The sequence below is a fragment of the Meles meles genome, chromosome 11, assembly GCF_922984935.1.
Source record: "Meles meles chromosome 11, mMelMel3.1 paternal haplotype, whole genome shotgun sequence".
Taxonomy (NCBI): domain Eukaryota; kingdom Metazoa; phylum Chordata; class Mammalia; order Carnivora; family Mustelidae; genus Meles; species Meles meles.
Window position 1 is genome coordinate 75253035 of NC_060076.1, and position 27910 is coordinate 75280944.

Here is a 27910-nt window from a genome sequence, read left to right on the forward strand (position 1 = left end):
TATTTGACAGACAGAGTCCACAAGTAGGCAGAGAGGCAGGCAGAGAGAAAGAGGAGGAAGCAGGCTGTCCACAGAGCAGAGAGCCTGATGCGGGGCTCAATCCCAGAACCCTGGGATCATGACCTGAGCTGAAGGCAGAGGCTTTAACCCACTGAGCCACCCAAGCGCCCCACCTTTTTTAACGTTTTTGATAGAACTATGTCAGAGGATCACATGTAAAATGAAAACATAATTTGTCAGACAATAAAACAATATTCCAATAAGGTTACATGATTTTAAGTATATTAATTCCTCTCATTTTTTTTGCAAGAAAATTCTGGGTTGGGGGATCAATTTTACAACCACTCTACTTCCTATGTCATTTCTTTCAACCTCCTCATATTCTAAGCACTCTTAGGTGCTCACGGTCCCCCAATAGTTTGCACAGTGCCCAACAAGTAATACATAAATTTTCAAAAAAGGAGACATTGTTCAGATCAAATATGTCATGGGAAACACCTTCACCCCATCCTGGATGAATTACAATTCAATACCGGTCTCTAATCAAAATCACAGCCTTTTGTATTTCCTGTCCAGAAACCAAACCCTACACATCAGTCAAGGCTCTCCCCAAAGCTGCCTCCTCCATGAAGCCTGCCCTGACTGTTCCAACCAGAAGAAATCTTCCCCTTCAGATCTCCTGCCACACCGAATCTGAAGCTCTGTGTACTGAATGTTCTGCGGATGCTTACCTTCCCAGTGACCTATCAGCCTCCATATCCCTTGCAGCACTAGAGATCTGACCTGACAGGATCCTGCATAAATGGAGGACAGAGCCTGGGGAAGGAGGACTCAGTGGGAGCCAAAGCAGAGAGGGTGGAGCTCTATGCTGGATTTGAGGCTGGCCAAGGAAGGCCAGAGTGAGGATGGAGCGGATGAACTTTGTTGGTCAGGGTTGGGGACAATACTAACTGTGGGAAATCTGACAGCTAAGCTGAGAGAGGCCAATCCCCTTCTGAACACTGAGAAAGCAGGGCATTCCAGAAATCACATCTGAACTCTACCGGCCAGAGTGTTCACTGAGGTTGCTGAAATCGGAACTCCAGCTGAATGGTCGAACTAATGTTGTGAATCCTGAATATATTTCTTCAATAATAAAGAAGGATGCATTTATAACAGAGGAATATGTACGTTTAAGTTTCTAAACATTATGATATACATGTGAGTCCTCAAAGCACAAATTAAATTGCAGGATTTTATGTAGGTCAAAACAGATTTAAAATATTGTGTTACACAGACAATCCACAACCATCCTCTATAAAAGATAAGGATTTGCCTGTCTTTTTAAAAAATCTCCAAAAAACATTCTCGGGGGAGGAGTCAAGATGGCGGAGAAGTAGCAGCCTGAGACTACATCAGGTAACAGGAGATCAGCTCGATAGCTTATCTAAACATAGCAAACACCTACAAATCCACCGGGAGAGCGAAGAGAAGAAGAACAGCAACTCTAGAAACAGAAAATCAACCACTTTCTGAAAGGTAGGACTGGCGGAGAAGTGAATCTAAAACGACGGGAAGATAGACCGCGGGGGGAGGGGCCGGCTCCCGGCAAGCGGCGGAGGAACGGAGCACAAAATCAGGACTTTTAAAAGTCTGTTCCACTGAGGGACATTGCTCCAGGGGCTAAACCGGGGTGAAGCCCACGCGGGGCCAGCGTGGCCCCAGGCCCCGCAAGGTCACAGAAGGATCGGGGGTGTCAGAGTGTCGGAGAGCTCGCAGGTATTAGAACGGAGAAACCGGCTGCAAAGACAGAGCCGAGGACTGAACTCTCAGCTCGGGGTTACCTTGAACTGGTCGCGGGCTGGGTGAGCTCGGAGCGCGGCTAGAGGCTGGGGATACGGGAGTGATTGGGTGCTGTCCTCTGGGGGCGCACTGAGGAGTGGGGCCCCAGGCGCTCGGCTCCTCCGGGCCGGAGACTGGGAGGCCGCCATTTTCATTCCCGTCCTCCGGAACTCTACGGAAAGCGTTCAGGGAACAGAAGCTCCCAAAAGCGAACCCGAGCCGATTACTTAGTCCGGCCGCCGGTAAGGGCGGTGCAATCCCGCCTCGGGCAAAGACACTTGAGAGTCACTACAACAGGCCCCTCCCCCAGAAGATCAACAAAATATCCAGCCAGGACGAAGTTCATCTATCAAGGAGAAAGCAGATTCAATTCCTAAGACAGCAGAGCAATTCCAGAGGAGGAGAAAGCAAAGCACGGAACTCATGGCTTTCTCCCCATGATTCTTTAGTCTTGCGGCTACTTCAATTTTTTTTTTTCTTTTTTCAATTTTTTATTTTTTTTTTCTTTTTTCAATTCTTTTTTCTTTTTTCTTTTTTCTTCTTCTGCTAAATTTTTTTAAAAACTTTTACCCTTGTCTTTTTTAACGTTTTTTGACTAGTTCATCTAAATATATATATTTTTTCTTTCTTTTTTATATTTTTTTATTTGTTTTATTTTTTTAATTTTTTTCTTTTTTTTTTTTTCTTTTTTTTTCAGAACCTGTTTTTTATCCCCTTCCCCCCCCCCACAATTTGGGGTCTCTTCTGATTTGGTTACAGCGCATTTTTCCGGGGTCTTTGCCACCCTATTAGTAGTTTATTTGCTCCTTCATATCCTCTTATCTGGACAAAATGACAAGGCGGAAAAAATCACCACAAACAAAAGAACAAGAGACAGTACCGAAGGCTAGGGACCTAATCAACACAGACATTGGTACTATGTCAGATCAAGAGTTCAGAATGACGATTCTGAACATTCTAGCCGGGCTCGAAAAAGGCATGGAAGATATTAGAGAAACCCTCTCTGGAGATATTAAAGCCCTTTCTGGAGAAATTAAAGAACTAAAGTCTAACCAAGTTGAAATCAAAAAAGCTATTAATGAGGTGCAATCAAAAATGGAGGCTCTCACTGCTAGGATCAATGAGGCAGAAGAAAGAATTAGTGATATAGAAGACCAAATGACAGAGAATAAGGAAGCCGAGCAAAAGAGGGACAAACAGCTACTGGACCATGAGGGGAGAATTCGAGAGATAAGTGACACCATAAGACGAAACAACATTAGAATAATTGGGATTCCAGAAGAAGAAGAAACAGAGAGGGGAGCAGAGGGTCTATTGGAGAGAATCATTGGAGAGAATTTCCCTAATATGGCAAAGGGAACAAGCATTAAAATCCAGGAGATGCAGAGAACCCCCCTCAAAGTCAACAAGAATAGGTCCACACCCCGTCACCTAATAGTAAAATTTACAAGTCTTAGTGACAAAGAGAAAATCCTGAAAGCAGCCCGAGAAAAGAAGTCTGTAACATACAATGGTAAAAATATTAGATTGGCGGCAAACTTATCGACAGAGACCTGGCAGGCCAGAAAGAGCTGGCATGATATATTCAGAGCACTAAACAAGAAACACATGCAGCCAAGAATACTCTATCCAGCTAGGCTATCATTGAAAATAGAAGGAGAGATAAAAAGCTTCCAGGACAAACAAAAACTGAAAGAATTTGCAAACACCAAACCAGCTCTCCAGGAAATATTGAAAGGGGTCCTCTAAGCAAAGAGAGACCCTACAAGTAGTAGATCAGAAAGGTACAGAGACAATATACAGTAACAGTCCCCTTACAGGCTACTAATGGCACTAAATTCATATCTCTCAATAGTTACCCTGAATGTTAATGGGCTAAATGCCCCAATCAAAAGACACAGGGTATCAGAATGGATAAAAAAACAAAACCCATCAGTATGTTGCCTACAAGAAACTCATTTTAGACGCGAAGACACCTCCAGATTTAAAGTGAGGGGGTGGAAAACAATTTACCATGCTAATGGGCATCAGAAGAAAGCTGGGGTGGCAATCCTTATATCAGATCAATTAGATTTTAAGCCAAAGACTATAATAAGAGATGAGGAAGGACACTATATCCTACTCAAAGGGTCTGTCCAACAAGAAGATCTAACAATTTTAAATATCTATGCCCCTAACGTGGGAGCAGCCAACTATATCAACCAATTAATAACAAAATCAAAGAAACACATCAATAATAATACAATAATAGTAGGGGACTTTAACACTCCCCTCACTGAAATGGACAGATCATCCAAGCAAAAGATCAACAAGGAAATAAAGGCCTTAAATGACACACTGGACCAGATGGACATCACAGATCTATTCAGAACATTTCATCCCAAAGCAACAGAATACACATTCTTCTCTAGTGCACATGGAACCTTCTCCAGAATAGATCACATCCTGGGTCACAAATCAGGTCTCAACCGGTATCAAAAGATTAGGATTATTCCCTGCATATTTTCAGACCACAATGCTCTGAAGCTAGAACTCAATCACAAGAGGAAAGCTGGAAAGAACCCAAATACATGGAAACTAAACAGCATCCTTCTAAAGAATGAATGGGTCAACCAGGAAATTAAAGAAGAATTGAAAAAATTCATGGAAACAAATGATAATGAAAACACAACAGTTCAAAATCTGTGGGACACAGCAAAGGCAGTCCTGAGAGGAAAATATATAGCGGTACAAGCCTTTCTCAAGAAACAAGAAAGGTCTCAAGTACACAACCTAACCCTACGCGTAAAGGAGCTGGAGAAAGAACAAGAAAGAAACCCTAAACCCAGCAGGAGAAGAGAAATCATAAAGATCAGAGCAGAAATCAATGAAATAGAAACCAAAAAAACAATAGAAAAAATCAATGAAACTAGGAGCTGGTTCTTTGAAAGAATCAATAGGATTGATAAACCCCTGGCCAGACTCATCAAAAAGAAAAGAGAAAGGACCCAAATCAATAAAATCATGAATGAAAGAGGAGAGATCACAACTAACACCAAAGAAATACAGACAATTATAAGAACATACTATGAGCAACTCTACGCCAACAAATTGGACAATCTGGAAGAAATGGATGCATTCCTAGAGACATATGAACTACCACAACTGAACCAGGAAGAAATAGAAAACCTGAACAGGCCCATAACCAGTAAGGAGATTGAAACAGTCATCAAAAATCTCCAAACAAACAAAAGCCCAGGGCCAGACGGCTTCCCAGGGGAATTCTACCAAACATTTAAAGAAGAACTCATTCTTATTCTCCTGAAACTGTTCCAAAAAATAGAAGTGGAAGGAAAACTTCCAAACTCATTCTATGAGGCCAGCATCACCTTGATCCCAAAACCAGACAAGGATCCCACCAAAAAAGAGAACTACAGACCAATATCCTTGATGAACACAGACGCAAAAATTCTCGCCAAAATACTAGCCAATAGGATTCAACAGTACATTAAAAGGATTATTCACCACGATCAAGTGGGATTTATTCCAGGGCTGCAGGGTTGGTTCAACATCCGCAAATCAATCAATGTGATAGAACACATTAATAAAAGAAAGAACAAGAACCATATGATACTCTCAATAGATGCTGAAAAAGCATTTGACAAAGTACAGCATCCCTTCCTGATCAAAACTCTTCAAAGTGTAGGGATAGAGGGCACATACCTCAATATTATCAAAGCCATCTATGAAAAACCCACCGCAAATATCATTCTCAATGGAGAAAAACTGAAAGCTTTTCCATTAAGGTCAGGAACACGGCAGGGATGTCCATTATCACCACTGCTATTCAACATAGTATTAGAAGTCCTAGCCTCAGCAATCAGACAACAAAAAGAAATTAAAGGCATCCAAATAGGCAAAGAAGAAGTCAAACTATCACTCTTCGCAGATGATATGATACTATATGTGGAAAACCCAAAAGACTCCACTCCAAAACTGCTAGAACTTGTACAGGAATTCAGTAAAGTGTCAGGATATAAAATCAATGCACAGAAATCAGTTGCATTTCTGTACACCAACAACAAGACTGAAGAAAGAGAAATTAAGGAGTCAATCCCATTCACAATTGTACCCAAAACTATAAGATACCTAGGAATAAACCTAACCAAAGAGACTAAGAATCTATACACAGAAAATTATAAAGTACTCATGAAAGAAATTGAGGAAGACACAAAGAAATGGAAAAATGTTCCATGCTCCTGGATTGGAAGAATAAATATTGTGAAAATGTCTATGCTACCTAAAGCAATCTACACATTTAATGTAATCCCTATCAAAATACCATCCATTTTTTTCAAAGAAATGGAACAAATAATCCTAAAATTTATATGGAACCAGAAAAGACCTCGAATAGCCAAAGGAATATTGAAGAACAAAGCCAAAGTTGGTGGCATCACAATTCCGGACTTCAAGCTCTATTACAAAGCTGTCATCATCAAGACAGCATGGTACTGGCACAAAAACAGACACATAGACCAGTGGAACAGAATAGAGAGCCCAGAAATCGACCCTCAACTCTATGGTCAACTAATCTTCGACAAAGCAGGAAAGAATGTCCAATGGAAAAAAGACAGCCTCTTCAATAAATGGTGCTGGGAAAATTGGACAGCCACATGCAGAAAAATGAAATTGGACCACTTCCTTACACCACACACGAAAATAGACTCCAAATGGATGAAGGACCTCAATGTGAGAAAGGAATCCATCAAAATCCTTGAGGAGAACGCAGGCAGCAACCTCTTTGACCTCAGCCGCAGCAACATCTTCCTAGGAACAACGGCAAAGGCAAGGGAAGCAAGGGCGAAAATGAACTATTGGGATTTCATCAAGATCAAAAGCTTTTGCACAGCAAAGGAAACAGTTAACAAAACCAAAAGACAACTGACAGAATGGGAGAAGATATTTGCAAACGACATATCAGATAAAGGGCTAGTATCCAAAATCTATAAGGAACTTAGCAAACTCAACACCCAAAGAACAAACAATCCAATCAAGAAATGGGCAGAGGACATGAACAGACATTTCTGCAAAGAAGACATCCAGATGGCCAACAGACACATGAAAAAGTGCTCCACGTCACTCGGCATCAGGGAAATACAAATCAAAACCACAATGAGATATCACCTCACACCAGTCAGAATGGCTAAAATTAACAAGTCAGGAAATGACAGATGCTGGCGAGGATGTGGAGAAAGGGGAACCCTCCTCCACTGTTGGTGGGAATGCAAGCTGGTGCAACCACTCTGGAAAACAGCATGGAGGTTCCTCAAAATGTTGAAAATAGAACTACCCTATGACCCAGCAATTGCACTACTGGGTATTTACCCTAAAGATACAAACATAGTGATCCGAAGGGGCACGTGTACCCGAATGTTTATAGCAGCAATGTCTACAATAGCCAGACTATGGAAAGAACCTAGATGTCCATCAACAGATGAATGGATCAAGAAGATGTGGTATATATACACAATGGAATACTATGCAGCCATCAAAAGAAATGAAATCTTGCCATTTGCGACGACGTGGATGGAACTAGAACGTATCATGCTTAGTGAAATAAGTCAATCGGAGAAAGACAACTATCATATGATCTCCCTGATATGAGGACATGGAGAAGCAACATGGGGGGGTAGGGGGATAGGAGAAGAATCAATGAAACAAGATGGGATTGGGAGGGAGACAAACCATAAATGACTCTTAATCTCACAAAACAAACTGGGGGTTGCTGGGGGGAGGTGGGATTGGGAGAGGGGGAGCGGGCTATGGACATTGGGGAGGGGAGGCGAACCATAAGAGACTATGGACTCTGAAAAACAACCTGAGGGTTTTGAAGGGTCAGGGGTGGGAGGTTGGGGGAACAGGTGGTGGGTGATGGGGAGGGCACGTTTTGCATGGAGCAATGGGTGTTGTGCAAAAAGAATGAATACTGTTACGCTGAAAAAAAAAAAAAAAATCTCCAAAAGACTTCTTCATATCACATAGAATCATGAGTACCACTAAAGAGCACATTTTTCTCCACTAAAATTAGCATATTCTGGGATATTAGTGCAACTTACCTCTTCACTCTGTAGCAAACCTATTTTTTTGAATTTGTATATAATAGGTAATGAAAAAGCCTACTACTAATTATTGATTGGTTGGCATTTAATGCTAAATTATTACAGATATCACAGAAAGATAACTGTTTGGTGCCTAAGCTATAGTCACATTTTCTTCAACAGCTGAATCTTGACCTTACGCTGCAGTATGGATGATACTATTGTAGATCATACCAGCCTGCTCTGGGCTTCTTAAAAACCTCTCTTGAGGGTTACAAGAGTTTTCTCTGAAAGATCATGTAATTAAACGAGAGTTTTTCCATGCATCCTCGAACTAACTTAAATTAAAACTATTTGTACACGTGGTAGTGTTTATTGAGTTCCTGCACAAAAAGCATATCAAAGAATTTTTTAATCTACTTTTTTTAAAGAATCATTGATTTTTACCTATCTCCCTTCCTACCTCACCGTCAAACATAAAGATAAATCAATAAAGGCTTTCCAGTCTCTGTTTTACGCAGTGCTAGATCAAAAAGACCAAACTAAAGTCAAATTAGCTATAGAGATTTCCTTACAAATTTTCTAGAACACTTGAAAATAAAATGTTGTTGACATCATTAATTTGACATTTCAACAGTTAAGACCTTCTGAGAGACCCCTGGTCTCATTCGCTGGCACATGGGGCATATTTTCCACAAGGGAGAAGCTTCCCAAGCTACACTTCATTGCTCATCAACTGTTCACTTCATTGCTTCCCCAGCACCCAGCAGGAAAGTTTAATTACTTTTTCATTTGATTTTCTCAACAACTGAAGGGTAATTTTCTGGAATGTAATTTAAAAAAAGAAAGTAGCCAAAAATCCTATTAAAACCTGACTTTCTCACTTTATATCAGGATCAGTTGCCCTGAAAACTAATCCACTTTTGAGTTCCCAGAGCTGTCCCCCACTAAAAGAGCAAACTACCTTCAGACATGCAAACACTATCTCCTGAAGGAATCTGAACTCAACTCCTCCTGAGAGCTGAGAAAAGAAAAACTGGTCTCTTAATTGAGTCACCAACTTAACTCACCCCTTCATCATATTAAAAAAAAGAAAAAGAAAAAAAAAAAGGAATTTCAAAGCACTGTGTATTTTTACATTTATCTCAGTTTATATTTTTCATCCCAAACCTTTATTCCCCCCTAGTTGCCATTCCAGTTACCTGTGGCATGAACTGACCTCCGCTCTCATCTGTGTGGATAACATCCCCTCTGGGCAGTGCAACTGACCCAAAACCCAGAGACAAAATGGAAATAAATGTCGAATGGCTGCTTTCAATCCAAGTACTAAAGAAGGAGCTGTAACAGAGTTATTATGATAATTCATTTGAGTGGACAAGGAGAACCCACAAAGCTGTAGTATCTGTTTACCTTCTTGAATAGTTTTTGTAGCATTTCCTTAAGACTCATAAAACAGCATTACAAATAATTTCAGTGACCATCTGTTGGGCTGGGGGCCAATGAGACAGGTGCAAGCTCACACCTTGCCAGACTCCCATGGGTTCATCCAAGCATAAGCCCATGCCCACTCTTGGCTAGACACCTACTTCTCACATGTTTCATAATAATATAACTGAGTATTCGTGCTTATCTAAGTGGCATAATTTCTACAAAGATAATTTAGAACTATCATGTCTACTTTGAGGAACTTTCAAAATGAGCAGAGGAGAAAAGGGGCTAACAGAGGAATAAAAATTATTAAGACTGAAAAAAATAATGACAATGATTTCAAAATGGCAGCAGTACCCCAGCCACCTAAAAGTCGGAGATCTGGCACCAAGAAGAATCCAAAAGAAGGCTGAAAAGCAAGAAAGAATGAAAAGCAGCCTCTGAGACACCCCTGCTCAGTACAGGAATAACCTGTAGGTACAGGAATAATCCTGCAGGGGTTTGAAAACACTATTCTAAAATACAGGATCATGTGCTTTGTGTATCTTTGGCAGACAAGGTACCCAGGAAGGAAGGAAGAACTGACGATAATGAAATGAAACTTAGCAGCCTTACAGCAAGAACAGAAAATGTATACAAGAACCCAAAAAGCCAAGCTGAATGACCATCTTTGCAAACATGGGGTATCGCTATACTACAGCCCAAGATGAAAGCTTCACAATCATGGCCGTGAGTTTCTAAGGAGATCTTAAATTATTTTGAAATTATTAAGGGCAATGCATTGTATGTGTCCATACATTTACCAAAAGACATGTGACAGGCTGCTCATTATAGGAGTAAAGGCCACAAGGCAGAAATTTCCCAATTGACCATGAGTAGTGAAATGGGTCAACTGTCGTATCTTCACACAGAGGGATACACTACAGCAATGGAAATGACAGATGTACAGCTCCAAGCTCATGAACATATGGTTGCGGACAGGAGGGTAAATACACTGTTTGAGCCCCTCTGTGTAAGTAAAAACAGTAACAACAACAAGCAACAGGCAAAGGATAATGACTAACCTGGTGGTGAGGGCAACAGGGATTGGAAGGGAGCACTGAGGGCTTCTGCAGATGTGGTAAAATGTTCTGTTTCTTGATCTGGATGCTGATTATGGGAGTGTTCTGTTGGGGAAGATTCAGCAAGGTGTGTGCAGGTAAGCTCTGTGCACTGTGCTGTATGCCTATCTGTCTTTGAAGAATGCATTCACAAATTCATTCACAATTGTATTCACAAATACATTCACATTGGTGAACTATCGGTTACTTATCTTCAGGGTAATTCAGTCATGAATGCTTCACAACTCAGATTTCAGACAACCAGAGGCAACCCAGGGAAGAATTCTGGAGTACATGAAGTTCACCTTTGCTACCTTCTACGTCTTTAACATGCTCTTTCTGGATCTTTTCTATCTTTTCATACTGAACTCCCAACCCAATGTGGCCATGTCCCATACCGTCACTTCTCATTTCCCTGGCAGACTTAAATACATGCACAAATCACCAAGGGACCTTGTTACAATACAGGTCCTTCCGCAGGTTTATGACGGGGCTTAGGAGTCTGCAGTTCTAGAACCACTACCAGGTGCTGCCAATGCTGCAGTCTGAGGCCCTTGAACAGCAATGTCTGAGAAAAGATGGGATTTAAAAGCAGGGTCTGCTGATGAACTAAAAAATGCCTCATTCTAAGAATATGAGCATGGAACCACTGGCTTTCTTATGGCTGAATTTTAAGGCCTCTATCTGGTAGAACACATCCAGGCTTCCCTATGCCTCTCAAATTCCATCCTTGGTAGCAACTACCAACTCAGGAACCAAAACTAGTGGTTAGAAATGGTAAAGAAAGAACGTGTCCCCACTCTAAGGAATTTCCTACTGCTTCTCATTAAAACTTTAGCCTTTGGACTTCTTGGCATAATGTCTTGCCCACGCATTTGCAGGAGGGAGGGTGGGGATGAGGGAGAAGGAAGAAAGAAGTGAGCAAGCAAGCAATGGTTTGCTCAGGCAAGGGCTACAGTGTGCAATGCTGGCATAGCTTGCCACAGGGCAAAGGCTGCTTCAATCCAAAATGTCTGTTCTGTCAGCTGCTCAGTTCAGACTTAGAGATACTGAGATAAAGAGTGGGACTGCAGGGTAAGGATGGAGGGGTAGAGAAGAGCTTGAAAAATAAGCCCATTTGGGGGTAGCTGGGTGGCTCAGGTGATAAAGTGTCTGACTCTTAGTGTCAGCTCAGGTCAGGATCTCAGAATCTTGGGATTGAGCCCCACATCAGGCTCCCCACACAGCACAGAGTTTACTTCTCAGCCTCACCTCCCTCTGTCCCTCCCCTCGATCATGCATTCACTCTCTCCCACTCTCTCTAAAATGAATGAATAAATCTTTTAAAAAAAGAAAGAAAGAAAAATAAGTTCATTTCTTCAGGGCCCATCTCAGAGCCATAAATATAAGGAGGGCAAGCCTTTTCTTGGCCAATAGAAAAATGACAGTAACTTTAAAGTTGCCACAGAAATGTGGTATGTTGTTTTGGAGTGTTTTGGCATTTGGAAGTGGGTACAAGAGATGTACAGGGATATTTCTAGATTCTGATAAATAACTGAAAGTTTTTTGGTACATATTTTACAACCTAGAAGCATTTAAAAAGTGTTCTTTGATCTTTTCAAAACTGATTCCGAAGACACAGGTAATCTCAAAAACTGAGAATATCTGAAAAAGTTTCTTAGTGGCTGTGGCTCATCTTATGTGTTGACTTGGTGAGGCTACTGTACTCAAATATTCGTCATACATGTCCAGATATTGCTGTGAAGGTATTTTGTAAATCAGAGTAGCATTTAAATCAGTAGACTCTAAGTAAAGTACATTACCCTCCATAATGTGGGCACGACTCACCCTATTAACTGAAGACAGTAAGAAAAAGACTGACCTCCACCAAGGAAGAAGGCATTCTGCCAATAGACTGCCATCACACTCCGGGGCCACACTGACTCTTCGCTGGTCTCCAGCCTCCTGGTCTTACCCCCCCCACCCCCCGCAGAGCTGGGACGCACCTGCCTCCACAATTAGCCAACTCACTAAAATATTTTTTTCTCTCTCTGACACACACACACACACACACACACACATACACACACTTTATTGTTTCTGTTTCTCTTGGGAACCCTAAATAACATGGTGATTTGAATCATTGCACTTTGGTGCTAAGACACACCCAAAAATTTACCAGCTTCACAGCATATGCAAGCTAGCACTGCCTAAAAGAGTTAAAAAAGATTATTCAACTTACTCAGTTGAATAAATTGAATTCAATAAGAACTGAATTACTTTTCAGTTGCTGCGCAACAACTTTAAGTGTTATTCGGCAGAGAGGTCACTTTTTAAGGCCCAAACGCTCAGCTAGATCGTAGTATTTTTAACTGTTGCCAGGGCTCATTAGGATTGTAACAACCTGTCTAAAAGATAGGCAGACTTTTGCGGACTGACAGATTTTCACTGGCCTGAAGACACTGTGATCTATTAGCAGCAAGGTGATGCATTACCCCTTTAGACCAGTACAAAGCCTCCAAATCTATACACACGGGACCAACCTCACTCAAGATCCTGGCTTTGTGCCTTGTTCTACACCCTCATGAATCCGTACTCAAGACCAGGACTGCTCTGCCACAACTGTGTTCCTCGAGCATTAATTAGCTCATAGGTGAGTGATGCTAAAGTAGAACTTGTACTTCCCAACATATTAATGCTGTGCCTCACCCTCCCGCCCAGTAACAGCCACCAAATGCAAGTCCATTCCCAGAGCTGAAGCAGCAGACAGCAGGTGAATACAGTGTGGGACACAACGTCCACTTGACTTGGGGCCTTCCTGTTGGCACAGACTGTCCACGTGCTTTGTTTTGGTTCTCTCAGAGCTTTATGCATTATGTCCTTCGCCCCATAACTCGGCAGCCACAACCTACACACCTTCCTCATCAAGCTTCCTTCACCTTCAAAAAAATTAACTACAAAATCCTGTATTTTTATTTTTTAAAACTATATACAGGGATTCCTAGACTGTTATATTTCTGTGTTTATTAAGACTCTAACATGACTTTTTTTTTATTGTCCTAGTACCTTATTAGGATTGTTGCTGTTATTTTGAGTGTTCTGGCTACAAAGTGTACAATATTTAGTGGTCAGCCCCATCCTTTTTTTTTTTTCATATGTCTTGTGTGTTTGCAGAATATTACGTTTTTCGGGAATGCATGCACCGTGTTCAAGCAAGAATGCCTGCTCTGTAATTCATTTGTTAACGTCCCCAAACGAACACTGTCTGCCAGACGGAGGTTTGTGCTGTGGCATGTATCCCTGAGGAGAGAAAAAAAAAAAACTATTTTGCATCACCAACACTAACACTGGTTTATAACATTTCTGTCAGAAAATATGACATACAAATGTCCTCAAACATGGATATTCTTTTCTTTTAAAGATTTTATTTATTTATTTGACAGAGAGAGATCACAAGTAAATAGAGAGGCAGGCACAGAGAGAGAGAGGGAAGCAGGCTCCCTGCTGAGCAGAGCCTGAAGCGGGACTCGATCCCAGGACCCCGAGATCATGACCTGAGCCAAAGGCAGCGGCTTAACCCACTGAGCCACCCAGGCGTCCCAAACATGGATATTCTAAGCAACTTTCAGGTGACTCTTCTGGAATTCTTCCAGCCCAGCCCAGAGCAGACTGTGACTCTGTTCTGTGGAGGCAAGAAGTACGAAGTGGCTGACACCGCTGACAGCAGGTGACACTTTCACCCTGGCACGCGGGTTTTCGAATGAATAACTCACTTGTGTTTTTTGCTTCATATCCAGACATTTAAAAATACTCTTGGTCAAAGATATCACTATAACAAAACAGCCACTTGAACAAGCTCCATAATTTTATAATTGTAAATAATCACAATGGGCTTTCATGCTTGAACCTTCTCATAAAATGTCCCAAAACTAAATTCTAAAAAATTGAAATTGAAGGGAGTGGTTGCCCTTGATATGTGTGTCTGTGTGTAGGGATGGTGCCCTTAAAATATGTCATTATCTCAGGGTGCCTGGGTGATTCATTCAGTTAAGTGTCTGCCTTTGGCTCAGGTCATGATCTCAGGATCCTGGGATAGAGCCCAGAAAGGAATCTGCATTAGGCTTTCTGCTCAGTAGGGAGTCTACCTCTCCAGCTCCCTCTGCCCCTCCCCCCTGCTCATGCTCTTTCTCTCAAATAAATAAAATCTTTTAAATGAATAAATAAAATAATGTGTCATTATCTCAAGTGTTTCTGCTTGCTCACCCACAAACAGCAAATAAGGGTATATTAAAGGGGCAAAGCTTGAAAGAACCTGTACTTGGGACAGCTCAAAAACAAAAGACAAAAGCTAAGACACAGAACTTCGGTACTTTCTCAATTTCTCATCTCTGTAAAAAAATTTCCTATTTCTTTTAAGGTTTTTTTCTTTTGGTGAGAAACATACAGGAACTCTACCTTCATTTATTTATTTATTTATTTATTTATTTATTTATTTTTAAAAATTTTATTTATTTGGCAGACAGAGATCACAAGCAGGCAGAGAGAGAGAGGAGGAAGTTGGCTCTCCGCTGAGCAGAGAGCCTGATTCCAGGCTCGATCCCAAAACCCTGGGATCATGACCTGAGCCGAAGGCAGAGGCTTTAACCCACTGAACCACCCAGGCACCCAGGAAACCTACCATCTTAACAAAACTTTTGTGGGACACTACTGTTGACACATTATTGTAAAGCAAATCTCCTTTCATCCTGAATGACTGAGACACTATACCCATTAAACAACAACTCCCCATTCTCTCCTTGCCTTGCCCCTACACCTACCTTTCTACTTCTCCTTCCAAGAGTTTGACTACTAAGGATACTTCATACAAATGGAATCATGCATTATTTGTCCTTCTGTGATTAGCTTATTTCACTTAGTGTAATTCTTCAAGGTTCATCTGTGCTGCCCATTGTAGGAATTCCTTATTTCTTAAAGCTGAATGATATTCTATTGTAGGTATATACCTTTTCTTCATCCAGTCATCTGTCAATGGGCACTTAGATTGCTTCCATCTCTTGGCTACAGTGAATAATGCTACAGTGACCATGGGAGTTTCTATAAGGTACGAGTCATCCACATGATTCCAAATGTGTGCAAATTAGTTTGTATTTTATTTTGTCAAAATGAAAACAAAAACGTACCGTATTCTAAGATTCCCAAGTATACGTGTAAAGACCCCAAAAGTTCTGTAGCCCCTGATCTGAGAACCACTCAGAAATGTGCATAGGCTGGGGAATGTACCAGGAGGTATAGTTTCATTGATTATACTGAATTCCCAGGTCCTTCAGGTATCAACTCCCATGTAATTAAGAAACTGAGACAATACGCTCATTGGAGGTCAGGGTCAAGTCTACAAAGTCTCTCTAGTGCCTAGGATGCTGGCAGGCATATTGGGTGAATGAGAGAAAGAACTGAAGAAACATGTCCAAACTGCATCTGTAGATCTTTTTATAAGACATACAAAGCCCTGAAGGGTCAAAATTCACTGTGCTCCTTTAATAACTGCTCTGACAAAAGCAATTATAATTTGGGAAATCCCAAATATTTACAAGTTGAAGCAATGGAATCCCTTTTTGAAGAACTAATAAGTAGATCATGTGTCATACATATATTCCCCGTGACAACTTTCCTCTGGAATATAGTGTTTGCTTTCTATTTTACAACCTGATATAAGACTAATATCATCAGACAGAAGGAGCCTGAATATCCATGATGAGGAATCTCTTCCCATCTCTCCCGTCCAACAACATACTGCAATGGGGAGCTACCTAAGCTTTAACAAGTTACCTATAAAGCAAGAATGTATACTCTATACACCATTTTAGAAGGAAAAAACCCCCAGACATTTGAATCTCTTTCTCATCCCCGACAGGGTCCCATTTCTGCTGGCAGCCTCCAAACCTCCACTCAAGGCAGATCAGCACGATATAGCTACTTCTATTTTCCAAATGAAGTTAAGATTATGTAACCCAGACAGAAATGAAGAAACAGACAAAAATGTCTCCATTCTCAAAGTGACAGGAGTAGTAGGACCATGAATTTGATCAGTGATTTAGGAGAGGAGTCAATCAAAACTTCAGGTTAAAAGACAGCTAAGAGAACTGTCTGTGGTTCCTGGAATGCAGTCTTCCCAGGATACCCCAACTGAAGTCTTTTCCTTTGTGTCCACACCATAAGGGCAGGATAAATAATCTCTTATCAAGAACTTGACAACAAAACACTGAACCTCACAGTCTGAGCAGGGCCCCTAACCATCTGGCCAGACAGACAATCCTCCAAGAATGGGATGGCCAGAACATGTTTCTGGGGCCAGGAGGCCAAAATGAAATCATTACCTTGAAATAAAATTCAAATATCCAAACCAGGAGGGACCACAAACAAGTAGAGCTCGTAAAAACCAAGCCATGTACAGACTACTACAAAGCCCAGGAGCAAGGCTCATAAGGTCTAAGGCACAGCTGTGGTCTTCTCAACAGACAGGTTTCTTCTACTCAGCAGTGGGGTAATGACACTCAGAATTAGAGAATACACTCAAGAGAAAAAAGGAAAAGCAGCAGACCAACAACAGTTAGAAAATATGTATCTACAAAGACCCCACTTCTGAACCCAGAAAAAGCAGAGAATTCTGGAAAGAATGTGGTCAGAACACTGAGAGATCCCAAGGCCAGGGCCAGAGGTAAATATCACACATTGGCAAAAACACGCTTAATCCTCTTCCAGGACTGGGGGTCCAACCCACTGCCGTGCCTCAAGGCTGAAACAAGTCTGTACCTCCTTGGATGAACACCAGATAATGTTCCTGCCACATGAGTGAAAAATGTATCTTCAAATACTACAAACACCATCCAAAGCATCAAGATGTTCACATTCTGAGGATACTCAAGAGCTAAAATCAAGTAGAGAACAGCTGATTTGCCTCCCCCAGCACAAGGTGGCTCATGGCAATGAACTTGTTCAGTGGAAAGAGACGGGAAACTGAGGCACTATCCAATCTGTCCATCTGTCTGTTGACCTCTGTCTTTCGCTTCCCCTTATCCTTCCCGCTTCACATCTCTAGCCTTCTGAGTTTCCATTTCTCTGCCTCTATCTGCCCTCTGCCTTCCCATCTTAGGAAGCACATCATGGAAGAGAAGGGGGTTTGTGAAGCAACCATGTTATTAGGGAAAAAGGCGATTAGACTGGAAAGGGCTAATGTGGAACCCGAGAGGGGGAAATGTAAAAGAAACCCTGACCAGTGTGGAAACTATCCTTCTGCTTACTTGTAGCTACATGTTTTAAAAATGTCCTGCTTAAGTGGGATTGGTGTTCAGTCACTGAGTTTTTTTCTCCTGATTTTCATAATCATCACTACAGTGACACGAATATGCTGAAGTACACTGTTTTTGATAACCCATACACAGATCACAAGTGGGTAGTTTTGGTTCTTCTCAATTAAATTCAGTTTCTACATAATCAAAAGAAAAGCCTCCCCTTCAACAGAGTATGTGTGTGTGTGTCTGTGTGTGTGTGTGTGCACGCGCGCACGCGTGTGTTAAGATCAGAAACTAAGGAGAAACAGCTGAGTAGAGGGGATAGATTTTGGTGTCTGAACAACAAACAGCCTAGCCCTGCCTGGCAGGACACCAATCACACTAACGCCTGTTACATTACAAGCACCAGCCTGGGTCTGTCCCTGATCTGGCCATTGTGGCCGTACCTGTGTCCACGCACAAATCCAGGGTGGTGTTCGTGCCAGCCGGATCCTCATGATTCTGTTTGTGAAAAACATGCCGTTCTAACTTGATTTATCGAAGTGAAATCAATTCACAAATAATACTTACAAATGCAAAAGATGGAGTTGAGAAAACTCTGAAGAACTTTAGGTCCAGAGCGCCTGGAGGGCTCAGTGGGTTAAGCCGCTGCTTTCGGCTCAGGTCATGATCTCAGGGTCCTAGGATTGAGTCCCACATTGGGCTCTCTGCTCAGCAGGGAGCCTGCTGCCCTCTCTCTCTCTCTGCCTGCCTCTCTGCTACTTGTGATCTCTCTCTGTCAAATAAATAAATAAAATCTTTAAAAAAAAAACAAAAAAAACTTTAGGTCCAACTAGAGCTGAAAATTTTGCCATCCCACTACCCCAGTAAAATGTTTATATATACATACACACACACACACACACACACACTATTTCCCTCCTTTCTTGCCAAACTTGGAAAACCATGACCAGGTTACAGCAGAATGTTAAAAAAAAAAAAAAAAAAAAAAAAGAGAATAAACCAATTTTATTGGAAATAAAGAAAATACACATACCATGAACTGCATTCTTAGTATATGAATCAAGGAATCAAAAAACATCAGTTTATTCTGTTCATTTTGCAAACATTTACTGAGCACATTTATTAAGTATCTACTAGGTACAAAACTCCCTTTCATAACACCCCTGGCACAAAAAATTGGCCAGACTAGGTTATTACAAGTCTGTTCTCTCTCACCCAACATTTTCTCCCCACTTCATGGAGTTCTTGGACTTGTACAATCTTCCTTCCTGAATTCTCTTCTATAACCACATTGCCTTGCCCACTGTGGTTTCACCTGTTGGCCGACCTAATTCCAGGTCACCAGGAGGTGGTGATGGCCATCCTGCCCCGGCAGAAGATGTACACCTCCTAGCTCAGGCTAACAGTCACTTGACTACTGAAGACATTCCCCTTTAGGGGAAGGAGTCTTTCAATCTTCTACAAAAAAACCAACTGAAGAGTGAGTTGACACACATCCCAGAGACCATTTTCATCCTTTTACGGTGCAACCTTATTTCTTCTCTAAGACCACAACACTGATGACTAGGGAGTTTAACCCAAACATGTTTATATTTTTAAACCAGGACTTTGATTGGTCTTACAACTGGAAATTCTGTCAACACTACCACATTTTTCCTTATAGGAGCCAAACATTCTAATATCTGATGACTCATCTTCTCAACCTGGACCTGGAAACCCCCTGGATACGCATTGGACAAGAAGCCACCAGGGGTGCCAGATGAGGAAAAAAGCCACCCGATGAAATGGCACACCTTCCTAGAGAAACAATTTCCCACTGGAGGAAAATATGATATTTTATACTAAAATAAGCCCCAATATAATATGGAGTTAAAATGAACAAACACATGAACTTTTTAAAAATAAAAACTCAAGGCTTCAAAGACGGCTCCTGGTTACTATTGCGCTATGTTCGCTATGTATGGAATTTCTTGCAAATAACCCTCTTATCTTTAAATGTTCTTTGATGAAATTTTTGAGAAATGTTTCACCCACACTATAAACTTCTTGAAGGCATGAACTACATCTCATCCTTGTCTTTGTCCCCCGGGACCTAGGGCAGGACCTACGACAGTGTCTGGCACAAAATAAGCACTCACTAACGTCTGCAGAATTAATTTGGCTGAAATAATGCCAACAGCATTATCGATGATAAACGATTTTTACCGCATTCGGATGAGAGGAAGGAAGGTAAACAGCTGTATGAGAAAGTGGAATAGAAGCCATCAAATTTACCAAAAACAGTTACTGGCTGCCATGGTAACAATCAGATGAAGCAACTCCATTTAGTTCTTTTCCACTTGAACAAGCACAGGAAGGCAAATATTGTCCTTGTTAATCTCCAGTCACAAGGGGGTGTGGCTTAAAATACAAGTCTACCAGGTGACTCTGGTGCCCGTTAAATTTAATAACCATTGAAGAGTTTGGAAAGGCATCATGATAACAGTATCACCAGTAATATTAAAACCCAGTTTCTATACTGATACTAAGAAGACCATCCTAATCATTTCAAGGTTAAGTGTCAAGTATTTGCTGCTGAGACTTAACAACTGTGAAAAGTAGGTATGTGCATAGGTTCGTGTGTAAAACATCCCGTGGGCTCACCTTCCCTGATTCTGAAAAATGTTGCCTTTTGTAATCAGTTGGACCTAAACCAAGTTACAGATAAAAGATAATTCCAAGAATATAGTTTGTAGCGATGCTTACAAGTTCCCCAATGGAGAGATTGTATTTTAACTCATTTGTAAATAATAGAAAAGGTGAGTATCACACCCACTTTCTCTACACCATCCTTCTCATACTTGCAGTGAGTCATTCTCCATGTCTCACTCTCCAAACAGGAGGGAGGAGCTGGGAGGAGGAGGAAGTGGGGCTCCCAAGCCAGCAGGTCCAAGCTGTGAATGGGTGAGCAAGACCAATGATCCTCCCAGGGCTATTTGGTTTTCTGAGTTTTATGTCTAAGATATGCAAGCTGCCTTTCAACCATAATCCAAACAGAGAGCAGGAATACATTTTACAGCATTAACATGCTGAGAGTGTCTGAGGAAGAAGTGAATACAGCAGTTCAAGACACACCATGACAGGAAGGAAAGCACAGAGGCAAATTTCTCTTGAATAAAACCTAAGCATCTTTCCAAGCCTGGCCCTGCAGGCATTTCCTTTCCCCCTGAGAATTAAGTTAGTAACTTGATATCATTTCTGTCGGAGCCATAGAGAATTTATTATATAACTTTATCATTTTATTCTATTGTATAAAACAGAGTTTTTCAGCTCAACAACATATGGGATCAAATCCCTGCTCTTTCATTAATCAGTCAAGTTCCTTAATGTCTTACGGGTCTATATTTCTGGGTTTAAATTTCTCCAATTAGAAATGAGAAAATCCACATCCGGGGTTTTTGCAAAAATTAAATGAACGAACTCTGTAAACTGTAAACTGCATAATATATGGTAGGTATCAATGAGAATGTAAGTCCAGCAGTACAAATGCCCAACATGTTTCGTCTTCTATGTTGTAGGAAAACAACAAATACATGAACTACACATATCAGGGACACCAATTTGACAATCCTCAGCTCACAGCCCAGGGTGCAGGCAGGGGGCCTTGCTAGAAGGTGCAATGAGATCTGGAGAGCGCTCCTAAACTCTGTCTGGGAACAAACTCTTGATGCTGCGGATTTCACTGCAGCCCAGGTAATTAATAAAGTGACTTTTGCAAGGCTCAGAAGTGAGCAAGGGAAACTTTCTCCCCAAACCCTGACTCTGAACGCACTCCCTTTCTTCAACTCTAGGGAGATCTCCCCTATGAATAGTTGGACAGAGAAAAGCAACTCAGAAAGAAGAGCTGGGTCCAGTAGGTCCAGTAGGTCTGCTAACTCTGCGGGTTAAGAGGGAGATGACAGCGCACCGGTGAGGGCAGGTAACACCATCTTCACCTCCCGCCCTCCAACCCACACACGCACCTGGGGATGAATTTGGCCTCTTTTCCAAGTCGCGCCTGGAAGTCCTGCCAAGGCTGGCCGGCGCTCGCCAGACCCCAGGGGGCTCCCAGTGCGTCCCCGTCGCCCTCTTCCTCTTGGCTGTCCTCGGGGTCTGGTCCCGCGTAGGCTGAGGCGGACGCTAGCTCTGGCGGACGCGGGCTCCCGAGGAGCCCAGCCTCGGTGCCGTCCACGGAAGCCGCGCGCGAACTCCTGGAAGGTGATGGCGCCGTCGCGGTCAGCGTCTAGCCGCTGGAACAGGGCCTTGGCGTAGGCCGGCCGCACGCGCAGCTCAGCGCAGAGAGCGATGAACTCCTCGCGCTCCAGGCGCCCCCAGCGGTTCGTGTCGCAGGCAGCGAAGAACGAGCGCAGGTGGTCCAGATCCTCCCGGTCCCCGTACCTCCATCCCGCCCGGCGAGGGTAGCCCAGACGGCTCCGGGGCGCGACGGGGCGCGCGGCCCACTGAGACAGCGGTAACTGCGGGAAGTCCGGGGCCACCTGCTGCCGCCGGGAGCCGCAGCGAGAGCCTCCTCTGGCTGGTTGGGCCGCTTGCAGGAATGTCCGCGCTGGGAGGGGGGGGGGGGCGGCGCCTGCGCGGGCCGGGGGAGGGCCCCTCCAACGCTGGTCCCGCGCGCGGCCCTTTCCCGCCCGGGTGCGGACTCCGCGTACAGCGCAGTAGCGGCCGCGCGAGATTGAGGGCCCAGTGGGGCGGCCCTCACACTTTCCGCTCGGATCTGGCTCCGCCCAGCCAGGTAGGAGGGGCGCGTGGTTCGGGCTCCCAGGCCTCCGGAGCCCGCTGTCCCTTCTGCGCCAGGCTCCAGCTGGCTGAGCCGGGTTTGGGGACTCTTAGACTTGGGATACCGGCCAGAACCGGGGCTGCAGCGGTAGCGTTTGCCAGGGTCTTTGGAGTAAAACACTGGTTGCTCGGTTAAAGCCAAGAGCTAGCAGGAGAGTGCAAAGCTACCTGGACAATAAGAGAAAAGGAAGATAGGGGTAGGACTCCCAAATTGGTTAACGTTATGCATATTTCAGTCTCTTGTAATTACGGAATTTTGGTAAACGTCTGCATATACAGTCCTAAATTCTGTCTGGGAACAAGTTTTCTTGCAAACTTATCTACGAGATTTACCAGAAGACTCCATTTTCTGATTTTACTGGCTTTCCTTAATCTATGCCCTCCCAACATTAAGTTCCAACTGGTCAACACATATCAGAAATCACATAGATCTTCCAGATCCCCCGCATCCGAATAATTTTTCTCGGTCCTTGTCTCCACAACCTGAGAAAGAATTAGTAATCAAAATTCTTTGGCAGGCAGCGACAGTTATAAACTAGGGTGATTTAAAAAAAATTTTTTAGATAAATCTTAGGGAAATTTTATGTCCAAGTGCAAGGTTACCCTTTGATTTTAAACACTTACTTCAGCAATGCTATTGTGTCTTTGATACTGACTGCTTAATGGGTACAAGATCTTAAAAATTCGATCATTTTGATCTTTCTTTTTTTCAATCTTACCCTATTTCCAAGAGACTTTCCTCACTGTCATGTGACTTAGGCAAATGTTCCCTCCAGTGATTCTAATGCCTGTGAAAATGCATTTGGGTTATTTTTACTGTATTTACATTATCCATCCCCTCCACGCTTTAGACTTTCTTTTATGTACAGCCATTTCTTTTAGTTATGACTCTGTATTTCCATTTTTATCTCATGCTGGATTTTCTTCATTGCTTATTACTTTGATTTTTTAATTATGATTAAAATAAAGGAGGGGATTTGACAATAAGGATCCCTCCAGGCTGGTGTTCTTAAACATAAGACTAAGTGCTAACCATCTGAGGAACTGTTAATTCTTGAATAGTACAATAAACAGAGTCAATGCTCAGCATCTATCAAGCCATAAATATCACTGATAATTATCATCTATAAATTTAACTGGTAAATTATGAGAGGCATTCCTTTAGAGGCCCTGATCTTAGCAGTCTAATTGCTAAGTGAATATAGTTCCATGCAAGTGGACAGCTAACACATCAAAATGAATTTTATCATTATTGCAATATAAATTGTTATTGAGTGCCTTCTGTTTATTCTAAAGATTGATTTTTCCATATAAGGGAAGAAGTGGCTAGCTAGATGATGCCCTTAAAGCTTTAGAAATAGAATTGTTCAACTAAACCTTTGAAGTATTATTATCATTATACTGTTAGTAATTACTATATATCTGTAGTTTTCAAAATAGATGAGTTAATATTTTTAACTGCTTAGACAGAAGTGCTTTCTTGAAGACTGCTCCTGCAACTTCATTCCTGAATTCACTTTGACCATTGCCCTCAGTTTCTAAGTTCTTGTATTTTTTGACCTGCTTTGCACTTTCACTGAGTCCCTTGACTGAAAAGTCATCAAGAAATACAAATCCTTGCAAATGTCTTGTGTACACATCTTTTCATTTCCCGTGATAATGATCTACTCCAAACCCACTCTAAGTGATCTACCATTGCATAACAACACAACAATCACTTAGTGATTTAAAACAACAACCGTTTAATTTGTTCATAATTTCATGGTCATTAGCTTGGGCAGGGTTGGGTAAGTAGTTTTTCTGCAGGCTTGCCTAAGATTATGTAGTTATGGTGGTTTCACTGTGGCTTCATGGTGTTAGAAGGCCTCACTCATATCTGGAAGTGGGTGTTGGTTGTTAGTTGGACCATATGTCTTCAAGAGGCTAGCATGGGCTTTGTTACATGGGGGCAGTGATCCAAGAGGCTAAATCCCAATGCACAAATTCTTTTCAAGCCTCAGCTTATGTCATGGTTGCTGATATTCCATTCATCAAGGCAAGCCAACATGGCCAACAAAGCCAAGATGGTCAACAAGGCAAGCCAACATACCCTCAATGTGGGAGGGGACCATACAAGATCACAGAGAGAGGGACTTGTACTTTATTAGGGGCCCTTATTGTGACAATGATCCTACTTAAAGTACTGGGATAGTCTCTAAGACATTCTCTTAGGTTCCTGTCCTGCCGACCGTCTTCTGTTCATTCTACACAACCACAATGGGACAGTCCATCTCAAACGCCAATTATTCTGTCATCCTAGAGCTCAGTTATTCTCAATCTGTGGTGATTTTGTTACCCAGGAGACATCTGGCAATGTTTGGAGACATTATTGGTTGCACAATTTGTCAAGGGAAAGATGCTTCTAACATCAAGTAGGTAGAGACCAGAGATGCTGAAAAGCATCCTGTCATACACAGGGCTAGCCTCCCATGACAAAGAGTTATCTGGCCAAAAATGTCAATAATGGTTAAGAAAACCTACATTCTAGCTCATAAATTCCCAGAGTTCCCCAATTAAAAGAGAACCAAGGGTTAACTCTTCATCTGGACACTCAGAGTCCTCTGGTCCCACTTCATATACCCAATATCTCTCCCTTTAGATTCCATCAGCGCTCCTACTCTCCCCTTGATTATGTAATTAACATAATAGCTCCTTATTATTGTCACAAAGTGTAAATATTAAACTTAATTTTCCCCTCTTCTGTCTAACCAAACCATTTCCCAGCCTTTGTGGAAGAGTTGGATCCTTCTGTTCCTACCAAAGTTTCTTCAATTTCACTGTGACCTGTTCTCAAAGACATTACTTAGTATGAATTATGTCAGCTCAAATAAGCAAGGCACAGGAATGCTCCTTTTTTTTCCATGGTTTTACATTTCAAGTTAAAGTTATATTCTGTCTGGAATTTGGTTTGGGTCAGGTATGAGTTGTAGAATTAACTTTACTATTTTTCTAATTGTTCTAACACTTTATTCAACTGTCCCTTCCCCATGGATTTAAATGTCACTTTTGGCATATACTCAATTCCTTTCTGTATTTGGGTTTATTTCTGAACTTTCTAGTCAGTTCTATTAAGGAATCACATTTTGAAGGAACTCTTGAGTTTATAAAAAGATTCTTGAAGTTCCTAGTGGGTTGCCTTTCATATTTTAAGTGTTTTTTGTTTTTTTGTTTTTTTTATACATCATTAAGCCTATGGCAGAGGAGATCAGGGGAAACGGAAGAGGAGGTAATGAATCTTAAGACTAATTCATTAGGCACAAGTACAAATTGACAACCATCTGAAATTGTCATGTAAATCAGTGAGAAATTAATTGATTTATAGAAAGAGTAAGGGACCTCCAGTTTATCTAAAAACATGACATGCTTCTGCAAAGCCATTCACAAGTTACTGAGGAATGCTTCTAAATATCCTCAGCAATATACTCAGGGGAAGGCCAGGGTTACATAATCTGTCTCTAATTTTTTAAGAAAGAGGGAGAAGAAAGAAATAGGAAGCATTTCTTTTCTGTTCTAGCATCCAGAAACAGCTAGTGAGAAATTGGAGATAACAGAGCAACCTTTGTGAGCCAATGAATTGGTAGGTAAAGAGAGCTTGCCTATATTTATTAGCATGATTTGAGAAAGAGCAGCTTGCTCTGTGGCTACCCAAGGATTTTAAAAATCAGAGATAATCTTGTTAGAGTGTGTTTCTCAGAACAGTGAAAAGATGTTATGTGATCAAATACACTTCTAAAACACAAATAAATTTGGAAAAGAATCCTACTCTGCCCTTTCTTGGATGAGATAAAGAAAGCGGTTTATACTTGCTTAAGCTAAAATTTCCTAAATGTATTTGATTTTGAAAGTAGGGTTTTGGGTTTGGTTTGGTTTTTGTTTCAATTTCTGAGGGCTTTCCACCAAGTTAGTGATCTTGAGAACATTCTTTGGGAAACCAATGACCAGGGTAGTGAGTCATGAGAAATTATTCCTGTGCCCCAATATCATAAATTCACCCAATTTCCTATAACAGGGAATTAGCATGACCCCCTAACCTCCTCTTCACTCAGTAAAATGGGAGAGGCGTTTAGTGGAAGCCTGTTGTAATCTGCCCTATAGGATTTCCTTCAGGTAGAAGAGCCTTCTTCAAAGTCACTTAACATTCCAGTTACTCTGCCCCAGAAAGATCCAATGAGCCTGTTATGATGGCACAAAATATCCAAGTAATGGCATACCACTGAGGGACCAATTAGAAGGTTCAGAAATTTCTCAAACATAGGCACCCCTGCAAGACTTTGAGTCTTAGTGCTCTCATGAATATCTGTCATGGCTTGCTGTTCCTAAGGAAGTTACAAGAAAATTTTGAAGATTTTACAAAAAAAGAATGTGTCCACAAATTTACATCATATTAATTTACTTGCTCTTTAAGTAAATCTAGAAAAAAGAGAAAAGAATAATGTAACACTGATATACCCAAAATTGTAAATATGAACATTTTGCCAGATCTTTTTTTTTTTTTTTTAGAAAATACAGCATTATGCATCCATCCAGATGAACTTCCTCTTTGATTGCATATTGTTTCTGTAATCAGTATACAGCATTGTTGTGTGTGTGTACATGTTGGCAGTTATCAGACTTTGGGAAATCATGAATTATAGACAATTAGTACGGAATGTCTACCCTGCTCTGGTTTGTGAAATGGTGTTTATACTGTTTAGAACACTATAGAGTTGGTTCGATTGAAATTGAAAAAAGGATCCTCTCTCTATTGAATTACCTTTGTCAGAAATCAAATGACCATATACGTATGGGTCTATTTCTGGATTTTTTATTCTGTCTTCTTGACTCTTACATTTATCCTTTCACCAAGACCATATATTCTTGATCACATTGCTTGATAGTAAGACTCAAAATCAAGTAGGATAAGTTCTGCAGCTTTGTTATTCTTTTTCCAAATTGTTTTGGATATTCCTTGGTCTTAGGTATTTCCATATAAATTTTAAGATCAGTTTTTCAATTTATACTTATATTTCTGGCACTGAGACTGTGTTGAATCTTATAGATCAATGTCTGCCTATCAATAAACATGTTGTATCCCTCATTTGTTTGTTTCCAGCATATAAAATTCAATTGATTTTGGAATTTTGACAAACTTGTATTCTGAGACTTTGCCCAACTCACTTACTAGTTTTAGTAGTGGATCTGATAGGATCTTAGAATATTCTCTTACACAGTCATGTCGTCTGTGGGAAGAAAAGGGTAGTTTTACTTCTTCATTTCCCATCTGTATATGTTTTCTTTTTCTTGCTTTATTGCACTGGTCTGGACTTCTACTACAATGTAGAATTACAGTGGTAAGAACAGATCTCCTTGCGTTGTTCCTAAT

At 41.5% G+C, this 27910-nt stretch overlaps 1 protein-coding gene across 1 annotated transcript in view; it reads right to left on the reverse strand.

The window, feature by feature from the left end:
* LOC123952604 (ras and EF-hand domain-containing protein-like) overlaps positions 1-27910 on the reverse strand; it is a 164009-nt gene that overhangs the window by 49285 nt on the left and 86814 nt on the right. Inside the window, 3 exon segments of the mRNA XM_046021859.1 lie at positions 21699-21838; positions 21840-22352; positions 22433-22654. Of these exon segments, the coding sequence (XP_045877815.1) occupies positions 21699-21838; positions 21840-22352; positions 22433-22654 (875 nt within the window).